Source organism: Oxyura jamaicensis, chromosome 2 (assembly GCF_011077185.1).
Source record: "Oxyura jamaicensis isolate SHBP4307 breed ruddy duck chromosome 2, BPBGC_Ojam_1.0, whole genome shotgun sequence".
Taxonomy (NCBI): domain Eukaryota; kingdom Metazoa; phylum Chordata; class Aves; order Anseriformes; family Anatidae; genus Oxyura; species Oxyura jamaicensis.
Window position 1 is genome coordinate 10,734,606 of NC_048894.1, and position 21,514 is coordinate 10,756,119.

The following is a 21,514-nucleotide window of genomic DNA, read 5'->3' on the forward strand; positions in this document are numbered from 1 at the left end:
AAGAATTTTTTAGCATACAGTGGCTTCTGTCTTCTGGTCAAAGTGTCAACAAATCTACCAAGGTGGATTTCATCATGGTGGTATGTACCTTGCACGATCCACCAGACATCTGGGATGTGATTCCTTGCAATAGGCATCCTCTATGCAGATAACCTTACCATAGATGCATACATCTGAGCTAATCAACCCATTCCCTTTTCTTTCAGTGAAGAGAAAAGGGTATTTTTAGGCTGTGTTTCATTCAGCTTACTTTAGGTATCACCATGGTGCACCAGAAACACCTAATTTTCTCCCATTGACTAAAAAGAGATCTAGAGATCTAACTCAGTCATGTATATCTGCTTTTGATGAGGTCAACTCCATGTCAGTGCCAATAACTGTTTAGTACGAGACTTTGGTAGCATTTCACAGGAACAGTATATGCATTCATTCATTACCCTTTGAAGTAACGAATGACTGTATGCTTATGACCATACACTCCTCCCTTCTTACTATTATTTGCCTCATTTCACCCCTGTTTTCTTACAGCATTTTGGATAGGGAAGGGATCACTCTCTGGATACAGGTGGCCTACTCAGAAGAAGCTAATTTTGTGCTCATTAGGTAGGTGGAAGTGTGACTGAAACTGTACTTACAAATACTCAAATATAAATGTCAGATTACTTAGGGGATCTAAAGGATTAATAAAAAAATATAAAGCAGGAAAACCAATTTCTGAATGTACATAAAAAGCATTACCTGGAGAACTCTACTCATCCATTGAAAACTGTCTTCCTCTGTGGAATCTGGCCTTTGCTCAGCAACGATAACTATCCTTTCATCATGCAGCACACTCACTGAAAACACTGCTATTCTATAGAAGAGAAGGGAATAAGAGTATTTAGTGCCAGGACAGGTGAAAATATGATCCTGTCTTCTAAGTTAACCCTCTGTAACCATGCTTTTGTTATTCATTACTTCCATGCTGCCTTCTGAAAGCATTTTGAGTCACTTACCCCTGGTCTAAACAAAATAAGGATTTCTACTCAATATAAGAAAAGAAGGATCCAAACCTGCCCCTGTAGACAAATTTCATTGGTTCCACTGCCAGCGCTGTTGCTACAATGTCATCAGCATTATGTCTTCTTCCACTGACAACCATCAAACCATCCATTTTGCCGATAACAAAGACGAGTCCACCTGGTCCTATAAAGCCTAGGAGTCCAGTCCTTATAAAAGGATATTCAGTGATAGGGCCACCAGAACTGGTCATAGGAAACACCTGCAAGACACAGAAACACAGATCTTCAGTGCTATACACTGAGATGATACTGCTAAATATTTCAAGGATGGCCTTTCACATGGCTCCTCTGGAATAAAGTGAAATAGTGGTGCTCTTTACTTCACTGACCATAAAGGGAGCATTGAGAAACTCCTAGGCTACTTGTATAATTTTCAGTACCGGAGGTTCATCAAGATCAATCTCATTCTGCTTACCAAACACATTTTCCCTAACTATGGCTTTGTAAATCATTTCTGACCTGAAAAAAAAAAATCAACATAAACAGTATTGAATGAAATAACTTAATGTTTTGCTGAGCTAAAATAACCCGAGTTGCTATGCACAGGGTTCTTCGGTGATTAAACTGTAAATATTACAGTTCAGATTCTTTTCAGTGTCTCATACTCAATTTCATCATACTATAGAGAAATAAACAAGTTAGAAGTAAAGCTATTTTAAGGTATTGTACCTTAATGACTCTTGCAGCTGACCACATTTTTATCTATGGTCAATTAAGCGCTCACAATTCTTGTGTTCATGTCTTATGTAGTATGTCTAAAAGTGACAATACAGTCCTATACAAAGGCTCTCTAAGTGTTTGAACACCAGATGCATACATGACTTCCACGGGACAGATTTCTTCTCAGGTCAATTTATTCTGCTTCCCTTACCCCACTTAGCCCAGCGTTATCCTTCTGGCACTTGAACTACTTTGAATCCCATTCTGACACAAGCACACTTTCCTACTGTCTCTTAAATTGAAACAGCTTAAATGCAAGTTATTTAATATAATGGCAAGTGGAAGACCATGACTGTATAGTGCCCTTCAAAAAGGAAAGTCAAATTCTGCTGCCAGATGCTCATGGGTGACTCCTATTGAATGGATTTAATGCTTACACATCCTCAGTCATAATTCATCTCAGCAACACAAAACTCTGACTCTATTACCAGCAGCATGAATAACACACTAAAATAGAAGAGAGTCCCTCATGAAGAGGGTTCTTAAGAACATGCTTAACTTTAAAAATGAATGATCCTGCTGACTCAGTGGCAATGTATTTGCCATTAGGAATAACTCTGAACGTGCTGTTACACTGCAGATTCAGTTACAAATTATGAACAATTTTACAATTACAGCAAGTACTTCAAAATGATCATAAGCACCTTTCTAGCTTGAAATATGTCAAATCTGGGATTATCTTTCACAATAGGTACTGCTGTTTTTTTCAGTATCTACCAGCATACATTAATTATTTAATGTATAGTGTTTACAACATTGAGATCTGCATAATGAAAGCAGAAACCATTTTGCAGGAGGTATTAGCTATGTAGCCTATAAAATATGGTAATGTTAGAAAGAACATTTGATAAGGGAAGTGTAAATGCACTTTTCTTAGCTCTTCCTCAAATATTTAAAGAGAAAAGGATCAGAACTTGAACAGAAATCTCAGCTGAATATTTTCAGTATTTCTCTGATTTGTCCACCATTTCATACTGGCTTCAACAGAAATTAATGATAACAAGTGAGCAGGTACAACAGAGCTATCCATACAGCAGTCTACATTGGAGCTGAAACATACTGGAAAACAAATTCCACAGAGCAGAAAAGCTCTCACCTAAGGCAATTCAAATAAAAGCAAGGGTGGGGAGGATAACTTGGAAAAGGTATCTTTGCTATTCAGATAGCTCTTGAAGACTAGGTCTGTCAGGTTTCTGTATAAACGTAAGACTTTAATGCTGGCTGTGCTGTGGAAATGTTGGAAACTGCTTTTAAAGATGCACAGCAGCTTTCCCACTGTTTGCAACAATCAAATTCTGCATGTAGCTAGCTCATATACTTGTACATTATCACCTTTTGAACTTTTTCTTTCTTCCTGCTTTCCTTCTGACTGGTTCAGCCACTGGTATCTTCTTTCAAAATTATAGTAAAAGCTCTTCAGAGCCAGAACTAAACCCACATAATGATCTGTTATTGCACTTAATGAAATGGGCTTCGGTGAGGAGTGTCTGGCTAAAGTACCTAAGGTCCCAAGCCACAAAAGCACTGATTATTGCTGATATTCTAATACTGTTACTGTCAATATTCTATGTGAAATATTATACTGAAAAAGTTAAAAAGGAAGTATTTTACATAGCATTTACATAGCATTTTTCATAGCATTTTTGTCAGCTTACCTCGAAAGTATTTTTGGTCATGCCCGAGAGTCCGTAATATGATGTACCCGTTGCAATAGCACATACACATAGTTCTCCTATTTCATCTGTTTTACAGAGCTGTGGAATTCCATCTGGCTTCACTGAACACATTATAGCTAAGGGAAGAACAAAGAACTTTAAAAACATTACAAAACTAACTATAGGATAATACAAATTCTGGAAGAAACACCATGGTGGAGTTGACATAAATTACATGTAGACACTAATCAACAATCTTTTTTCTCAAATCCTAAGGTGCTTAACATTAAAAATGTTATTTACATTATATATAATATTTATAAAATGATTGCAAAGATCTGTACGTAAACTAAGTCTTTAAATTGAAAACAAAACCTCTTCTTTTTGTACCTAAAATCTCAGCTGATTTGTAATATTTTTGTGGTGTTACTATGTTCCCAGTTTTGCTTACTGAAGACCAGATCTGCTGCAGTCAGAGAAAAATGAAATATCCTAATGGTGTTCTTGATAATAATTATATCGCTAGAGAGGTAGGCAAGCAGGAAATCCACCTCTCGCTATGTAGCAAGTAACACCATATGAAAGATCAAGACATTCTAGCAGACTAATACAGTTGTTTTGCTAAGCATTTATCAGAGCTCAGACTCCCTCTCACTGGTCTTACATGACTGTGGAGACAGTAGGAGCCAAACAGGAGGGATTAGAAAGCACTGATCTGAGGAAGAAACATTTTTTTGTGTGAGCCATGTGAATAAATCAGGTATGCTGCTACAGCTTCAGTTCCTGACATAGGAGTCCAGCACGTGTAGACTGGAATTTGGGCCCGAGGATATGATGAACAAGGGACACCAAAAATAAATCAGCAGCATCTCTTAGAAGTACAAGTGTAAAGGATTTTGAATGAGCTTTTTCTCACTCCAAGGACAAACAGGAGTGCACACTTTTTTCAAAACTATCAGAATATAGAGTGAAGTGCAAGATGGTATAGTATTTTATATGATCACTTAGACAACAAACAATCTTTATTTTAAGTTGCTCAACTTAAATTTTATAAGATGCATAATTTAAGTTTTATTTGGTGCGTAACAAACATTCTGTTATGAAAAACTACAGTACTACCCTTTTCTAGTCTCCATAACATATCACTTAAAATACAGCTCTTATGAGAAATCTTATCTTCATCTTTAGAAGCACTGGCTTCAGTCTGAATCTATCAACATGAACTGTTCAGTCGTGCCTCTTCTTTCTGATGACTGGGTGATAGTGCAGTACTTTTGGAAAAACATTCTGCAAGCCTACAGATAACAATATTGTTGATCCTTAGCATAGGTTATATAAACTTTTACCACAGAGTTTCACTTGGAACAGACTTATAGGCTCCAGAAAAAATACTCCAACTTTCTTAATTTCCATACAGTTAAAGAATTGATGTTCTGATGTGTTGGGGGGTTGTTTAAAGCATGCCACTAATGCAGATAAAGAGAGCCACTGAAGTAATTATAGAGAAGAAATCTTGAGGTTTCCAAACAATAAAGTTTTGTAAGGTAATGCTTTTAGACTAAAATTTTTTCAAGTGTGCATAGTCCAATACTAAAACTTTCTATGACTTTCTGGAGAAAACCAATTAAATTGATTAATCGATTTATACTAAGCTTCAAAGGAAGTTCTTTCAATCCTTACCTCCTGGCATGACCAAGCCAACGTCCTGGACAGTCAAAACAGACAGCTTTTCTTCAGAGTCCACTCGGATCACTCCATAAGTGAGACCATGCATGGACAGAACTCCTCTGCCTGGTGGCTGATTGCTGTCATCTGTTGGCCTGAAACCATGGTTTATAACATCACCACACTATCAGGCAGATGTAAGCATTTACTTAATGGACTAATGTTGCAAATACCCCTCTCTTTGAGAGTTTAAAATTTCATCTTACTCTTTTTTCTTCTAGCAGATCTGACAGAATCCCATTTTCAGTCAGTTCTGAGTAATTATGTCTGCCAGCTCTCCCATTCAGTAGTCACCCACATATATGGTGTTGCACAGATGAAAGTAACACTTAACATTTACATAACACAGCTTGTATTTGATTTTCAGATAGATTTATAAAGATTGCTTGATTGCCTAAGTAAAGGACTTTTGCCTTATTTTAAAAATACTGAAAGGCAGTGTAAGTGATGTGGAGGGAAACTGCATTCTAAATATTCAGAAATGATTAGTAAATAACTTGACAAAGTCTCTTTATGTTACTTAGGGGCAACCTAGAATTAGGAAACCAAGTTCAACGATCAGAGTAAAAGCTGGTAACATTACCAAGATTAAATCTTTATTACCTGTGTTTAAATCACAGAAGAGATTTTCCACTCAAAATATTTAAGCACTTAAAATTACTGACCAGAAGAAACAAGGTTTTAATAGATTCACTGCCAAGTATCTGTAGAAGCTGCACAGACTCCACCGCTTGTATTTTAGTGCATATAATTTAATTATTCCTATTTTAACTTATGCAATGAAAATTAAAACAAATTACACTTTCATCAGTCATGGTCAAAATGTTGTGGATGCAGCCACTTTGTAACACCTCAGTTTGCTCAAATTCACTCCCAATATTCTTTACAATTTCACAGCATCAGCACAAGCTGTCTGTCAACTTGTTTCAAGAACAAAACCCATGCTGCATCAGTGAATACATTTATACATATAGAGAGTCTGGCTTGAGCAAACGAATGTTGATCTACACAAGCGATTAAGTCAGAAGAATATGTCAAGACTTTACATGTCCGGAAAGATTCTTACACTGTCCTGCATTTTAAAATGCCAAACTGGAGGCTAACATGATGCTGATTTGGGTATGGATAATGTATAAATGTAGAGCAGCCAGATTCCAGCTATCTTCAAGATCCATAAACCAGCCAACATTCACTGCAAGATTCTGTATTTTTGCTAACTAGTCCAACATAATACAACAGTTTCTTCACAGATAATGTCCTTTTATATGACATTTCTCCTGGACAGTGCTTGAAATATTAGATGGACCTTAGCCCATGCTAAGCCACATAAGCCTTGCAGTGACCGGCATTATAAATTTCAATTAATACGTTTTACAAGGCATAATTCTCAAGTGACATTGTCAGCATAGAAGGATGTGGGCACGCTTGAAAATGCATTAGAGCATAACAAATGGCGCTAGTAAACAAGCAGCTGTGATAAATAACATTCCTATCATGTAAAAGGAACTTTCAGCCACATTAATTGATCAGCTTCCTCTCACCCTTGCTCCCCTAAACACACATTTTATTGCTCAGAACATCGTAAACATGAAGAGAGTGCTGGTCTCCTACAGGCAAACACAGCTGCTCACAATCTTCTGAGAGAAGAGACCACCTGTACTTTCCTCATATACATTTTCTTGAATTACTTATTACATCTAAAGACTGCTAAAAAAAAATAATAAAAGAGTGGGCACAGCTTTGAAAGATACCAGCTGCATAGACAGGGTGTGCAAGGGAAAGAAATTGGAGGCACGTGGCCAGTTAGGATTGTTTTGGTGCCTGTTCAGTAGAGAGGCATATGGTGAGGCCCTGGTCAAGGTAACAGCTTTGCACAGGTTAACAAGAAGCACAGGACAGGCATTTCAGAACTGTTATTTACTACTACTTCTGTATGCTGGTAGTCTGAGGTGGATCCTTGAGAGAGTCACCAGTTAACTGTGCTCTAGTCTCCTCTAGGAGGCAACAAGTTAGTCAACAACAAAGGGAATAGAGAGGGCCAAGGTGCAGGAGTGAGGTGGGGACCTAGGCAGCCTGGCAGCACAGCTGCACCCACACAGCTTCTTAGAAAGCATCTTGTGTGACACAATCCTGCAATATATCGGATCTTATTTTGTCCTGCCCGTGACATCCACATGGGTACATCCATAATAGAAGTATCTCTGCCAAGCACAAGGACTTGGAAAGAAGAGGAGATACAAATAAACCCATTCTGACATATTTCTAATTTATTTTAAAGTTAACATTTAAAATTTTCTTTACATGTTCAAGATTTCCCATGATGAATTTGAGAGAAACTAAACAAAGGTATAATTTCACCTACTTCATATGGTAACTAAAGTTAGCATAAACCAGACAAACCAATCCCTTTAGTTTCCTCAGCCATGCAAAAGGGACAATGCTTATCTACTTCAAAGCTGATTTGTTCATGCTGAGGAGCTGTAGAGCATTTTGAGAACAGTTACCATTTAGAGGTATAATCTACTCTACCACTACTTTTTGTCATTTGCTTAAATGGGAACAGACCTGTACTTAAACTTTTGCACTCACTTATATAAGTGGGTTCAGACTCATATGCAGTAAACCAAAAGGAAATACCATAAATAATTATTTGGATGAAACATTCCTTTAAATATTAGGTCTTAGGATTCACCTCTAAGGTTGAACTACTCATTAGTCTATTATTGACTGTCTTTTTCTAAACTATACGAATATTTCAACATAAAACTGGTTTTGTTACGCTTCCTTGCAGGAAGATCAGTAAAAATAGACCATAGATTTCGAAAGAGTCTGAGCATTAACAGGGAATTCTCTGGATCTGTTCTCTGTAGGGAGTAATTTTAAGGTATATTTCAGCTGTAACTCTTTGGAACTTGTATGATAATGACTTTACTGTTGCTGGAGATGGCTTGAATAAAATGAAATATACTAAAGCTCCCAAGTTCAGCTGGTATTACCCTACCATTACACAGACTTCAGAAAAGCAGATATGTGTCCAATAACATTTGCTGCAGTAAGAACGTCTCTGTAATTACACAGTGAGGCATTGAAGATAATAATGCCTTTTCTTTTTTTTTTTTCTGAATTATCAGCTATTTTATGTGCTAATATTTTTTTAATGTAAGCTCTCAATGCTAGTTAATTTGAAAATGAATCTCTAGTGCTTCAGATGATTATAAGCACAGAGTATAAGTCTTGAAAGGGCAAGCCACCCACTGCACATTGAGATGTAGTAAGTTCTTCCACTTCAAACCTGAGAGCTGGGGCAGATTTTCCAGAGCTAATACAGGAAATGAAAACTCTCTTCCACTCATCAGAGTTCAGCTCGAACAACGTATGCTGTCCGTCTGCCTCCCCTCTGCGCTTCACAGAAATAGTTAATTTGAAGGTCAGAGGGAGTAGAGGTCTGCACAGCCTACAGCAGAGAAACCCAAAACATGAGAAAAAACAACTTACTTCTCGGGATAATTCTGTGAATGGGGGGGGAAAGGCTCATGGAATGACCCTCAAAGGTATGAAGGACTCTTTTGAGATAATGCAGTTTATGGAAAGAAGACTAATCTGGACAGGATACGTCACTGATGGTCAGCTTTCAGACATTTTAACTTAATAACATAGTGCTTGAAAGACAACCGCATTTGCATTGTGTCTTTCTGCCTGTGACATTTTATTGGAAAGCTAATTGAAAATCTAGTTGAATTTCACTTGTACAGTGTATTTTAAACTTTGCAGCAGGAAGTATTTTACTTAATACTATTACAATCCTTTACAGTCATGTTTCAACATGTGAAAAAAAAATTTAAGCGGCTGTAGAAATCTGAACTGAAAAACAAAGTGTCTACTGTTCAAGGTAGAGCTTCTGAAAATTCTGCCAAAACAGACAAGTTATGCTATTTACTAAGTGCTACAACACCTCAACACTCATGATTGCTTCATAAGGACACTCCTGTATATAAGGCTTAATAAATTTATCAGAATTTATCAATTTTATTCCTAGGCACAAATCCCACATACTCAAAGGGCATTTCCAGATGATTACTGAGAATATACAAATGGTTAAAAAGCACCAGTTAGCCAAAAACAACGTTCAGAATGCCATAATTCTCTTTAAACTGATTAGTTTAAAGCATAATTTTCCTTAATAGCAATTCCATTTAAATTCCAACATTTTAACTAATTTTATGGTGACATGTTTCCACTTCTTTTTATAGAATTAGTTTTTGCTTTTCAGCCTATTGAAGACTAGATGAAATTACAGGGATGGGAACTATGCTATAAAGTGCTCTTTACTTAGGTGTTAACTAGGAAGTTAAATTGTTGCTCTACAAATTCTTGTGTGACAGATTTGGACGCAACAAAAAAGAAAACTAAAAATGTAATTCAGGAGTTAAATTGGGAGATTCAACCTTGAATACCTTTTGCATTTCTTTTCAAATTACCACATATAATGTACAGTGGGTCTGTTTCAAGTAGTGTAACACAGTACCTTCGAATAGCCACAGTGAGAGCTTCCGGTGAACTAGCACAGGGACAAATGACCTCCTGTCTTAGACCTTTACTTTGGAAGACATTGAGAAATGCATCACAGGAAGAAATAGACCCTGGGGTAAGAAAAGAAAAATTAGAGGAGAAAAATAATCTGATTTCTGAAATGACACTATTCAAACTGTAAACTTACTATCAAATATATAGGGTTTTCAAGAGGGAATAATTAGGAAAGACCCATGTTCACTAGGATATAAGTCATACCTGATACAACTATATATATGCGTGTACTTTGGTGTACACATACAGTATATAAAGATTAATTTTTGAGCATGAAGTCCTTTCACTATGCTTATGTAGAAAAGCCATTAATGCTAGATTTATAATGTGGATTTCCTTTTTAGGATGAGGCAAATCAAAGATTCAATTCAGAAACTCAAAGCATTTTAGTATCATCGTATCTTAAACAAGGCAGAGAAACAGTTTAGAAAACTAATTGTCATGAAGTGATCCAGATGTGGTTCTCTACAGTAGTCTAAGTATTCCCCCAAAATTCTCCATTAATTCTACATGTGAATTCTGCATTTGCATTCTGCATCATTCAGAAGAAATGTTCTAATCCTTTCTATAGCTTAAGTCTATTTACTTCACTTTTTATACATGGCTGTCATGTTAAACAAAACTGGATTTACTGCAACTTACGTTATGTGAAATATCAAGTTTGCTTCAGGATTAGCTAAAGAAAAATATATTTAAAAAATCCAAAATTAATTACTGTTTCCATAAATATCAAATAGTTTGCAGTAGACAAACCTTATATGTTGTTAAATATTTTAGCTAAGATGGTTGAAGATTGAAAATTTAGATTCAAGACAGCAAACACTTCTGCTGGACTGCAGAAGGATCACTTACACGGGTTTGCACCATCAGCCACTATTAGCATACGCAGAGAGGAAAGGTTGATGTCTCTTTGATCTCGGTGTGCCACCAATGCCCAGTGCATGTCCCTAGATTTTACACAGGCAACTTTTGCTGCAATAGGAATGGGAAGATTACTAATGCACCATATGAAAGCTATATAGCTGTATCAACAATTTGCTCTTTTGATTTTGACTTGGAAGCACACTTTCAAATGTTCTTGTTCCTTACCTTTGTATTGACAGACTTTTTGTATCCATGACAGTGGATTCACTTTCATTAAGGAATATGGAATACTTATAACATGCATCATGTTCATGACACTCTGAAATTAAATAAGATAAATGGATTTTATACAACAATAATGGGAATTATTTATATTGTTTTATGGACAGGGGTATCTATGATAGTCTCTCTATGCTTGTTTTATTGTCAATGCTAACATTTATATTTCCCTCTTTAGGTATCTACATTAAGATGAAATGGAATCATCATCTTCTAATGTTTTAATTAATGATTAAGGATTTAGACTTAAGCACTACTGAAAAAAAATAAAAAGGTTTTCTTCACTTTAAATGGAAAAATAACAGAAAGCATTAAAAAAGATGTGCATCTACTGGATGAACAATGTCTGCATGTTTGCTGTGTAGGTTAGTATTATCCCTAGGCCTGCTACACTTCAGTACCTATGAAGACTCTTTTTTCAACATATCTGTCTAAAGAAGTTCATCTCTGTGAAGACTGAAAAAACGCTAGTGGCTAAGTGGTACAATTATGGAAAAGAGAGAAAAAAAAAAAAAAAAAAGAGAGAGAGAAACTGGAGTCACAGCTTAAGCAGGGATTGATTTATTATAATAGATTTTTAAAAATGAATATATATATATATTTAATCCTGCTTCAGGTAGGCCAATTGAAGTATTTTCAACAAGGTTATGAGAAGTTGCAGGATTTTCAGGATTTTTAGAAAAAAGAAGCTGAGTGAAGCCAATGTCAGCAAACAGATCTCCTAGTCTCAGGCAGTCAGTTGCTTCAGTGATTTCTCATGGGTTACTATTAAACAAAACAGCCTGCAAATGAGGTGCTGTGTTGCTTTTGTTACCATTCAGAAGCCTCTCCTGATAGCAACAAAGCAGCTTGGGTTAAATACACCATTTGTTTTGGAAAACTTAGGTTTAAGAAAGTTGATCCTGACACAGGTAAGTGTCCCACTGGGTTACTCATTCAATTGGTTGCAGAACCGCAAATGATAGTTCTCCGTTTAGTCTGCCACAAGTTTAGGTACAGGAAAAGTACTTGCAAACAAGTCAAGAAAAAAGAGTAGCTCATAGAAAGAGTAATAGCAAAGGAAGGAATAAAGAAGCTCTATTAGATGCTTGGTTTCAACATCAACGATAAAAGTTTTTTACCATGAGATATTTACGGACATTAAGACTAATAGGCTGTTCCTGCTTTAGAAGTGTTGTTACTGCCCTTTGATACTAGGAGCAGGGAACACGGGAAACATAGCATGTATGACCTGTACATCCTGGGACTCCCAAACAGTGACCCTACAAAACTTGTCATTGTTCTTAATCAGCAAAAAATCAGCATTGTTCTTAATCAGCATTCTGTCTTATATCAACTGCAGCAGCACCTTTGGAAGCAATTTTTGAAAATACAGAAATCGGTTCCTCTGATGAAGGTTCCTCTTGATGAAGACGGTCAAACAGCAAGGAGACAATTTATGCAACTTTAAGTATCAGAAATGCTTTACTGTTAGCCAAAACCCTTCGTGGGGGAAGTTTTGATAGAGAAGCTAGTCAGTAGCAATATAGCTATGCCATTGGACCGTATTCTTGCACAGGCAAGTACTAATGCTTTTCATTTGTTTCTCCTGCAAAGTCTGACCTTAAAAACATGCACCTGTAAGATCAAGATGAGGTAGTACAAACGGTTCCAGAGTATTTGACATGAGGAATAAAAACTCCGACATCTTCACTGTGCTCATTAAGGAGAAGAGCACTAGCAGAGGATTGTGGGTTTAAGTCATACATTCTTTGCTTTCAAAGCAGAAAAAAATTGTATTAGAAGAAACTGCAAGGCATCGCAGTTTGTGATAGTAATAAGCATGTTAGGTTAGTTTATTTTCAAATATTCACACAAAATAAAAACCATACTTACTGTAAGAATCCCATGCCATAAACCAACATCCTTCTTGAAATCTAATACATTCACAATTGTTTCAGCTGTCCAATAAAAACAAAACAGAGTTTACTTTTTAGAATATGGCATTGACTCAAGGCAAACCCACTCAAAGGAAGGAAATAGAGTAAGCTTCAGTGTAACATGACTGATGACCTCAAAGCTTAACTTTCATAGTAAGTCTCCACTGCAGGATTTGTTTTGGCTAGGACATTATTTGTCTTCTCTTTGGTACCTCTCATAAAGACATTTTAAAAGTGTATTTTCCAAAATCATTGAAAAAAAAAAAAAAAAAAAAAAAAAAAACAGCTTTTTTAATCTAGAAGCTTTTAACATAGATCTATGTAAAACAAGACAGAAGCACAAGGTGAGAAACAAATTACAATTCACACTTGATTTTAAGGATGAAACGAGGGAAGTGTACTCCATACCTTCTGTGTATCCACATGCCTGGGTCAGAGCTTGGCAGTGTGTCAACAGCGCAATCCTTGTCACAGTCACCCCAAGCACACTTCCATCTTTACATGTTTTGTACTAAGGAGAATCAAGCAGAGAAAAGTCCATCTGTAATGGTTGCCCTGTTTCCATTATTTGTGTTTCCTATGTAGGTGAATGCAGGACACATTCAATGACTCTTTAAGAAGGCAGCAGTACTGAGAAGGTTGGGAGGCTTTTTTAAGATGGGATCTACCTTCTTGACTGAAGCTTCCCAGGCTCAATATCAGAAATCCATCTCTTGTTTGAATACAGGCATTGTGGAAAAAATAATTCTAAGAATTCTGACCATGTTAACAACTAAATGGGTGGCTGGATTTAGCAAAGAATAGCCTACCTCAGTCTGCTCAGTGTTCACGTTAGACTTTATAGGTTAACTAGTAAATCTGAACTTCTCCCTTCTGTGTCACGTAAGGCATAGGATAAGAGCTGATTGCAGAACCACTGCTGGGTGCTGTTATGATAATTTATATGTATACACCCTGAAAGACACAAGCTCTTTCACTGCACAAATATGAGAGTCATGAGAAAGTAGAATAAAAAAGCGGTAGGAGATCACTGCTGATGATCATGGTAATTTTTGCAGCTTTATGCAAGAGTTTGAAAACTATCAGTGGCAATTAAAGTAAATTAAACATTTATCTTTCTCCATGATGAAGATAATCAACAAGATTGAAAATGGAGTTATTTCTGTTCTCTAGCCCAGTGTTCTGACTGTGCAAATACAGGAAATATCTTTGCTCCATTCACTTGAACTTTTTCCCTTTGAATAATCATTTAAATTCAGTACTACCATCACTGAATTCAAGGCATTTGTGTCTACATAGAAGTGGGAGGAAAAAAAAGGGAAAATAATAAAAGAGAAAAATTAAACTTAACAGCATTGCTAATTTTCCCTTCCTGATGCTGGTCTTTTGGGGGTAGTGTGACTCACAAAGCAGTAAGTGACAGATGAGCTTTTGAACAAGAAGTTCCTTCTCTTTCAAAGGGTGTAAAGGCTGTGATATGAGAACTGAAGCTTCATTGTCAAACTTGCTGTCTATCCATCTCAAGGCTAGTGGGCAAACCCACAGTGTGAATGAGACCTAGGTTGGTCAAGGCAAATTTAATGTAATATTGCAGCAGCAACATAGATGACATAAAAACATCAATGTTAGAAACCCCCAAAACACAATTTAACATTCTATTAATTTTTCTGAAATCGATATACAGTATAATTATTAGAAAATATTACTTATTAATAAGCTAAAACAGGATGTTCTTTGCTTCTGTGAGTAGCAAATGAATAATTATGTTTACCTAATCCAGAAGTGCCATGTGCAATGATTCAAAGAGAAGATGCATCTTCATTAACTCACCTCAATGTAAGCAGTGTCATTGTTCGCATCCTTGATATGTGGGAACCAGTCACGAGGAGGCTTGGAGAGATGTTTAGACTCAGTGACAAACCACAGCAGCTTTGGCCAGCCTGAGATATAGTCACCAAGAAAAGTCAGCTTTTGTTGAGCTTCTGCCGGCTAAGACACGACAAAATTCCTCTCTGCCAAAGTTTTTTCCCAAATGCCTGTGTCACCATTATCTAAACATTGCTGCTTTTAAACCTCAGCATAGCGTGAGAAAAAAGATTTTCCAAAACTGCCCTCTGAACACAGCTATTAAGTACTGAGGCCTTCTCAGCCAATCCCTGAAGAAATGGCTGTGCAGTTTAAGCTGTTATTGACCCAAATAGTTCATTACCACACTCCTATCAGAGGTTACTGTTCCTACCTCTTAGCTAGAGGACTGAATCATCTGTAGCCTTCTCATCTACTATAGTCCAAAATCTGTTGGCTTAACATAGTTTGCAAGTGAAGATGACTTAATTGGCCCAGCTGAGCTGGCCATGAAGCAGATTGCATCCTTTGGCAGCTGGATGTGGGGAGCAGCAACGTCTAACAGTGATCCATTAATACACACATGGGGCAACAGTATCCTAACAGCCATGGCTGCTCCCAAGGCACCTGTTCTGTCAGGGTTCTTGAGCCACCTCAGCTGAATCTAGCATTTAATCTCACCCACTACAAGTAAAGGAATACTGTGACTAGTGTCATAGTAAATTACGTGTGTGATACCCACCGTAACCAAAAGTGATTACCTTTAAACTGTGGTATCTCCCCTGTGGGGCTCTTAGGCAGTCCTTTATGGCATGCATCACTAGTCAAGGCCACAGTAACTCCACAGCTTCCAAGCAAAAAGCCTATTTGTTGACTTCCTGCATCCTGGTAGACATCAAAATAAAAGCAATACATAACGTTGGTTAGAAGTGACTACACAGCAAAAATATTTTTGTCCTTTGGCATATTATCTTGAGAGGAATACAGTCTCTTTCCTTGAAGCAACTTAACCGATTAGCAAAACTGATCTGTAAATTCACACAGGAATTCCACAACCTAGTTATTTTCTCATCTGTAACAACATAAATTATACAGAGAACTGAAGTTATCAGTTGGTGCCTGCTCTCTCAGATCTTCAGAAATGATGAGAGCCTGGAAGGAGTGGCTGATACACCCGAGAGTTGTGCTGCCACCCAGAGGGACCTTGACACTCTAGTAGGAACCTCACGATGTTCAGTAAGAACTGCAAAGTCGTGCACTTCAGAAGGAACAACCCCAGGCACCTGTACGTGCTGGGTGAGCATCCAGCTGGAAAGCAGACTTGTAGCAAAGGACCTGGGGGTCCTGGTGGACACCAGGTTGAATGTGAGTCATCAACATGCCCATGTGACAAAGAAAGCTTAATGGTATTCTTGGCTGCATTAGTCAATTAGTGCATTCACCAGTAGAATGAGGTAAGTTATCCTTCCTCTCAGCACTGATGAGGCTACACCTGGAGTACTTTTCATTTCTGGGCCCACCAGTACAAGAGAGGCATGGACACACTGTAGAGAGTCCAATGAAGGGTCATGAAGATGATGCAGGGACTGGAGCATCTCTCCTATGAGGAAAGGCTGAGAGAGCTGGGACTGTTCAGGCTGGAGAAGAGAAGGTTCAGGGTAGATCTCATCAATGCATACAAATATCTAAAGGGAGGGAGTAAATAAGATGGAGCCAGGCTCTTTTCTGTGGTGCCCAGTGCCACAAGAGGCAATGGATGCAAACTGAAACATGGGAGCTTCCATCTGAATATGAAGGAACACTCTTTTACTCTGGGGCTAACTAAGCACAGAAACTGCTTGCCCAGAGAGGTGGTGGAGTCACCATCTTTGAAAATACTGAAAAGTCATCTGGGTAATCTGCTCCAGGTGTCCCCTTAAGTAGGGGAGTTGGACAAGGTGACATCCAGATGTCCCTTCTAGACTCCACCATTCTGCAATTCTGTAGTTCTGTGATGATTCTAGGAAATAATATCAGTTATAGATACTCCCTCTTGGAGAATGCTTTCAACTTAGAGATGCTATGGTGGACATACAGTGGTGACAGTATCACTGTTTATGCTGATCTAATCTGACTTGTCAATAACCATTTCATTGAGTAGTTGTACACATAGTTAAGGAGCACTACAGATAGTCAAGTGCGCATTAAAGAAAGCACACTACATTTTACTGTCATCAGAAGGAAATGGGTATTGAGGCTAAAAAGTCATGTAATGATTTTCAAGTCTAGGCCATAGCTGTTCCTTGAGAGCTGCTGTGCTTCCACAGCATTATGTCTGCTTTATTACAGTGTCCTGTCATGATTCTTTCATGAACTTTACATCTATCCATTAGGCTCTTCAACTGAGAAAAGCCCTGGACACAAATACACACAGAAGAATTAACCCTTTCTTCACACAATGATTCTAGAGAAAATAGCCTACTGAGTCTTAAAAAAAAAATTTAAAATATCTTTCAGATCGACCGTAAAGCATACTTAACCATGGGAGCAACCAGAAATAGAGAACAGTTGCCTTAATAGATTGATTTATTCAAAGCAGAACTGCATGATGAGCCTGTAAGCTTATCTAACTAATTTTTAATGCATTTTTTTGTAGTCAAATAAAGCAATTTAAAGTGGAGAAACAAGGAGATTAGAGGAAAAACAAAAGCTTATTTGTTCTCCATAGCAGCTCAAAATAGGCATATAGCACCAATTATCAGAACTTGGATAGCTGACTAAACAATGCAGGACGATAACCTGATCTATTAAAACTATGCTATGTAACTCCTTCAATCCATAATTACTGCATTTGCTTTTGCTCTGTTGCACTATTACCAGAATGAATGTAAAACCAGGAAAAATTGACAAGGTACTTTTTCAGGAAAGCTTTTTAACGTTAAGCTTGTTCATTGTCTTTTCCAATAAAAATCTAGACGAGGGCAGTAGCCTTTAAACAACACAGAATATCACAGTATCCATCAACAGCATTTTGGGGAGCATGTTGATCTCACAGTGCCTTCACCACGAAGAGAAAAATGTCTTTGTCAAGCATTACTGTTCTCAGTACAAGTGCTGGGACAAGTGCTTAGCCTGACCAGATACAGATACATGTGAGGATGAGAGCTGGCTGCACTCCTGTAGCCTTCTTATCAGAAGGATGTGTGGGTGCCTGGACAGTGCAGGAGCAGTGGTCCTTCCTTGTGGGCCCGCTAAGGAACAGCAGGAAGATGAGGACTGGAGTGCTCCAGAAGACAACATCACTCCTTGGGTAAGACATAGCCCCAATTTTTTAAACAGAATTGAACATAAATTTCACAGTCAAATGCAGGAGCTGCAACACTCTGAATTTTAAATTAAAGTCAAAATCTTGTTTTAAGTTTATGCCCTATAAAAGACTGCCAGCAAATTGTTTCACCACTGTACCAAGAAAATGCACACTCTCAAGTACTAGATCTCATTTAATGCAAGACCTTGCAAGGAACTAACTTAAAATTCCATTTAGAAACCTAACACATATAAACCAGTAGAAACTGTGGACCTTAGAGCATCAGCATATCACAGCCCTGGAGGATGCATCATTTAAGAAGTGATCTGCCAAGCTCTTCTCATAACAAAACAAAACAACGGGAAAAGGAAATTTGTATCAACAGTTCAGGTTTTCTATATAACACCAGAAATAATGACTGTGCTTCCACTTAGTGTCACACCAACTGTCTTGGAGCACGTCCACTTAAAAATTATTCATTCATTTGCAGCACTCCATGCACAAGCAGGGAGAATAGCATATAGATTACCTAACATAATCTACCCACACATCATAGACTCTAGTAACAGACTTCATTTTAGGTCAGGACAGCCACGTTTCAAATCGTGTTAAAATCTTCAACCCATTGTTTTTTCTGTACAGTTATTTTTTTTATTTGAAAAGACAAAATGGTTAAACAATTGTGATGCGCATCTACCACAGGAGAGAAGGAACAAAAAATTCTCAGCTATAGACAATAGCCAGGGTAGTTTTCAGACTTTCAATTTCTTTGACATGCCTTTGGTTTCCGCAGTAAATCCTGCCTTGCAAGAAAAAAGTAACTCAAGATGCTGCAGGAGAGGTACATGATAGACACTGTTCTCAATAGCTACAGGAACTCCAGTTGAGGATCACACAGCATGAACACTATGAAGCTTTCTGGTGGTCTGCTAGTCTGTGTTGGTTGTTCCCACTTCCAATGTCATTCTCACACCTCCTAACTAATTATCACCACCTCCTGCCTGCTCCTGGTGGCTTCATCCCAACTTAGAAGCAGAAAGTACTTCAGAGAGAAGAGAGACGGAGAGGGGCAAACATTATTCTCCCCGTGTAGGTGCCCCTGTGATACCTGCTGCCCTGCAGAAGCAATCGTTTCTAAGTACCCAAATGGTGGGAGGTCTGAAACTATCTCAAGCTGAAAGAATCAAATATCCCACAGACACACTGCAACCTTACCTAAAACACTCAAGTATGTAAATGCGATGGTCTTTGCTGCTCCTCATGCCTCAGAATGACAGACCCAGAGCAGCGACTGCCTTAGGTAAAATTTGTAAGTTTGAAAAATGAATGATAGAATCCACTAGGTTGGAAAAGGCCTTCAAGAGCATCAAGTTCAACAACCAACTTGACCTCCTGAGCCCCATCACTAAACCATGTCCCTTAGTGCTATGTCCACACATCTCTTAAAGACCTCCAGGCATGGGGACTCCCTCACTTCTGTGGGCAGCCCATTCCAATGCTTGACCACTCTTTCCATGACTAAATTCTTCCTAACGTGTAGTTTAAACCACCCCTGGCACAACTTGAGACTGTTTCCTCATATCCCCTCACTTGACACCTGAAAAGAGACCTACACCTTCCTCACTGCAACCTTTCAGGTAGTTGTAGAGAATGATGAGCTCTCCCCTCAGCCTCCTCTTCTCCAGACTAAACAACTCCAGTTCCCTCAGCCATTGCTCATAACTCTTGTTTTTTTGGACCCTTTACCAGCTTCATTGCCCTTCTCTGCACATGCTCAAGCAACTCAATATCCCTCTTGCAGTGAGGTTTGAGTGGAAAATAGAGTCATTTGTGAGAAGCAGTCAAAGCTTCCATATGGCAAGGAAAAAAGACTTCTGACTTTAGGAGTATTGATTCTTTCAGATTTCAGAGACTAGCTATTGAGCTATTGGCATCCCTTCTGAGTAATGTAAAATGAATGTCTGCAATGCTGAAACCTGCTTTGTAAGTAAAAAGAAGAAATTAAATCACCTACTGTTGAAATACCCCCACAAACCTCTCCCCCATAAATAAAAGCACCCTCCTGCCCTTAAATGGAATATATTTTCAAGACATACTGTTTTGTCAGCAGCATTATTTGCTATTTTGGTAGATTATGCTAATCTGCTACTTCAACAAACCTTCATTTGGCACAAACTCTTTATTTTGCTGAATTTTGTTGCGGTGGAAAAAAACCTCAGGGATCCAGCAGAGACTGGGTGAAACAAATGAACCAATGCAGTCCCAAGTGCAGACAGGGAGAGACCTTCCATGGATGCTCATTGTCAAAAGCCTCCACAATTCACAGTTTGAAATGACAAGTAATACAGGTGGAAGGCAAAAGATACAGCTGAGGTATTGTAGCATGAGGTTTAAGATGAAATGCTGACTTTGGAACTATCATTTCACATTTCTTGAAGCCATCGCACTTGCTGAAGTATGAAAAATGAGGTATGCATAGCTTTAGACAATGTCTGCACACACCTAGAGAGATCAATCTTGCAGATGAAGCGAACCAGAAATCCTCTCTGTTGTAGGTAGCCATTCAAGGTTCTCTAAAGACTTTTATTAGAGGTTCCCTAAAGGTTTTCACCACTACCTGGAGGCAAATTGTCTTCTTCCTGCTGCAGAGAGTGATAATTCATTGTCAGGATAAAAAATCCCATGTGTGGCTGCATTTCAGCATGCTGTTAATGTCATTTTTGTAATGCTTTGTGAGAGTATCTGTGTGAAGGAAAACAATTACGTTCCCTTCTTTGTGAGTGAGAGTGTGTAGTCTTCCATCTCATATGGAAGGAAGGAAGAGACAGCCAGTGTGAAGGTTGGGCTGGTAAAGGTTACTTCTGTCCACTTCAAGTCGCAGACTGGTTTAGAATAAAAATTATACAGCAATACCTTGCAAAATGAAGTAATTTTTTTTGGTTGTTGTTGTTACAATGCTTACTTGAGCTCCATTTGCTTTTACCCTAACAAACATTTTCTGTGAAAGAACAAACAGGGCATCAGACACAAGGAACATCAGACACAAAGCCCAAGCACCGGTACCTTTAAAACAAAAATGAAAAGGGATCAAGGAAACCCTCCGTTTTAAAAATACAACTATCTTAATAAAAATAATCAAACACAAAGCAGATGCAATTTTCATGACCAGCTTTATGAGGACGAAATCAGCTGTCTCATCGGAGAGAGCTTTGGTATCTGGTTGTAATTTTCATGTGAAACACGTAACTGAGAGCAGTCTAAATGTCCAAAGTCTTAATGAAAGCAGGACAACAGTTATTTTTGGCAGGGGACACTGGATGAAACACGATATTCTCCGTAGGAAACTACCATTTCCTAAACTTGAAAACATAAAAACAAAATGTAGACTGTAAGGGACCTGGGGTTCACGGTGACCAGCTGAGCAAAGACCTCTCTCAGTGCCTGCAGTGGGGAGGGTAGGCTTGGTGCTCACGCAGGTCTGGCAGTGTGTGCCAGGGGTTCTGCAGGGCTGAGGGCTGCAGCTGGAAGACTGTGCCACCAAAAATAAAATATGTGGCATTTTATGCATGTTTTAAA

At 38.1% G+C, this 21,514-nt stretch overlaps 1 protein-coding gene across 5 annotated transcripts in view; it reads right to left on the reverse strand.

Annotated features, from left to right (window-relative positions):
- The window catches only part of DIP2C (disco interacting protein 2 homolog C), a 311,009-nt gene that overhangs the window by 61,861 nt on the left and 227,634 nt on the right, over positions 1–21,514 (reverse strand). For all 5 annotated transcript variants that reach the window (XM_035316876.1, XM_035316875.1, XM_035316879.1 and 2 more), the window contains 11 exons: positions 15,414–15,537; positions 14,638–14,747; positions 13,216–13,318; positions 12,764–12,828; positions 10,835–10,928; positions 10,598–10,717; positions 9,687–9,801; positions 5,117–5,256; positions 3,437–3,573; positions 1,053–1,261; positions 739–853 (listed from right to left, as the gene is read on the reverse strand). In XM_035316876.1, the coding sequence (XP_035172767.1) occupies positions 739–853; positions 1,053–1,261; positions 3,437–3,573; positions 5,117–5,256; positions 9,687–9,801; positions 10,598–10,717; positions 10,835–10,928; positions 12,764–12,828; positions 13,216–13,318; positions 14,638–14,747; positions 15,414–15,537 (1,332 nt within the window). The remainder of the gene's footprint in view (positions 1–738; positions 854–1,052; positions 1,262–3,436; positions 3,574–5,116; positions 5,257–9,686; positions 9,802–10,597; positions 10,718–10,834; positions 10,929–12,763; positions 12,829–13,215; positions 13,319–14,637; positions 14,748–15,413; positions 15,538–21,514) is intronic.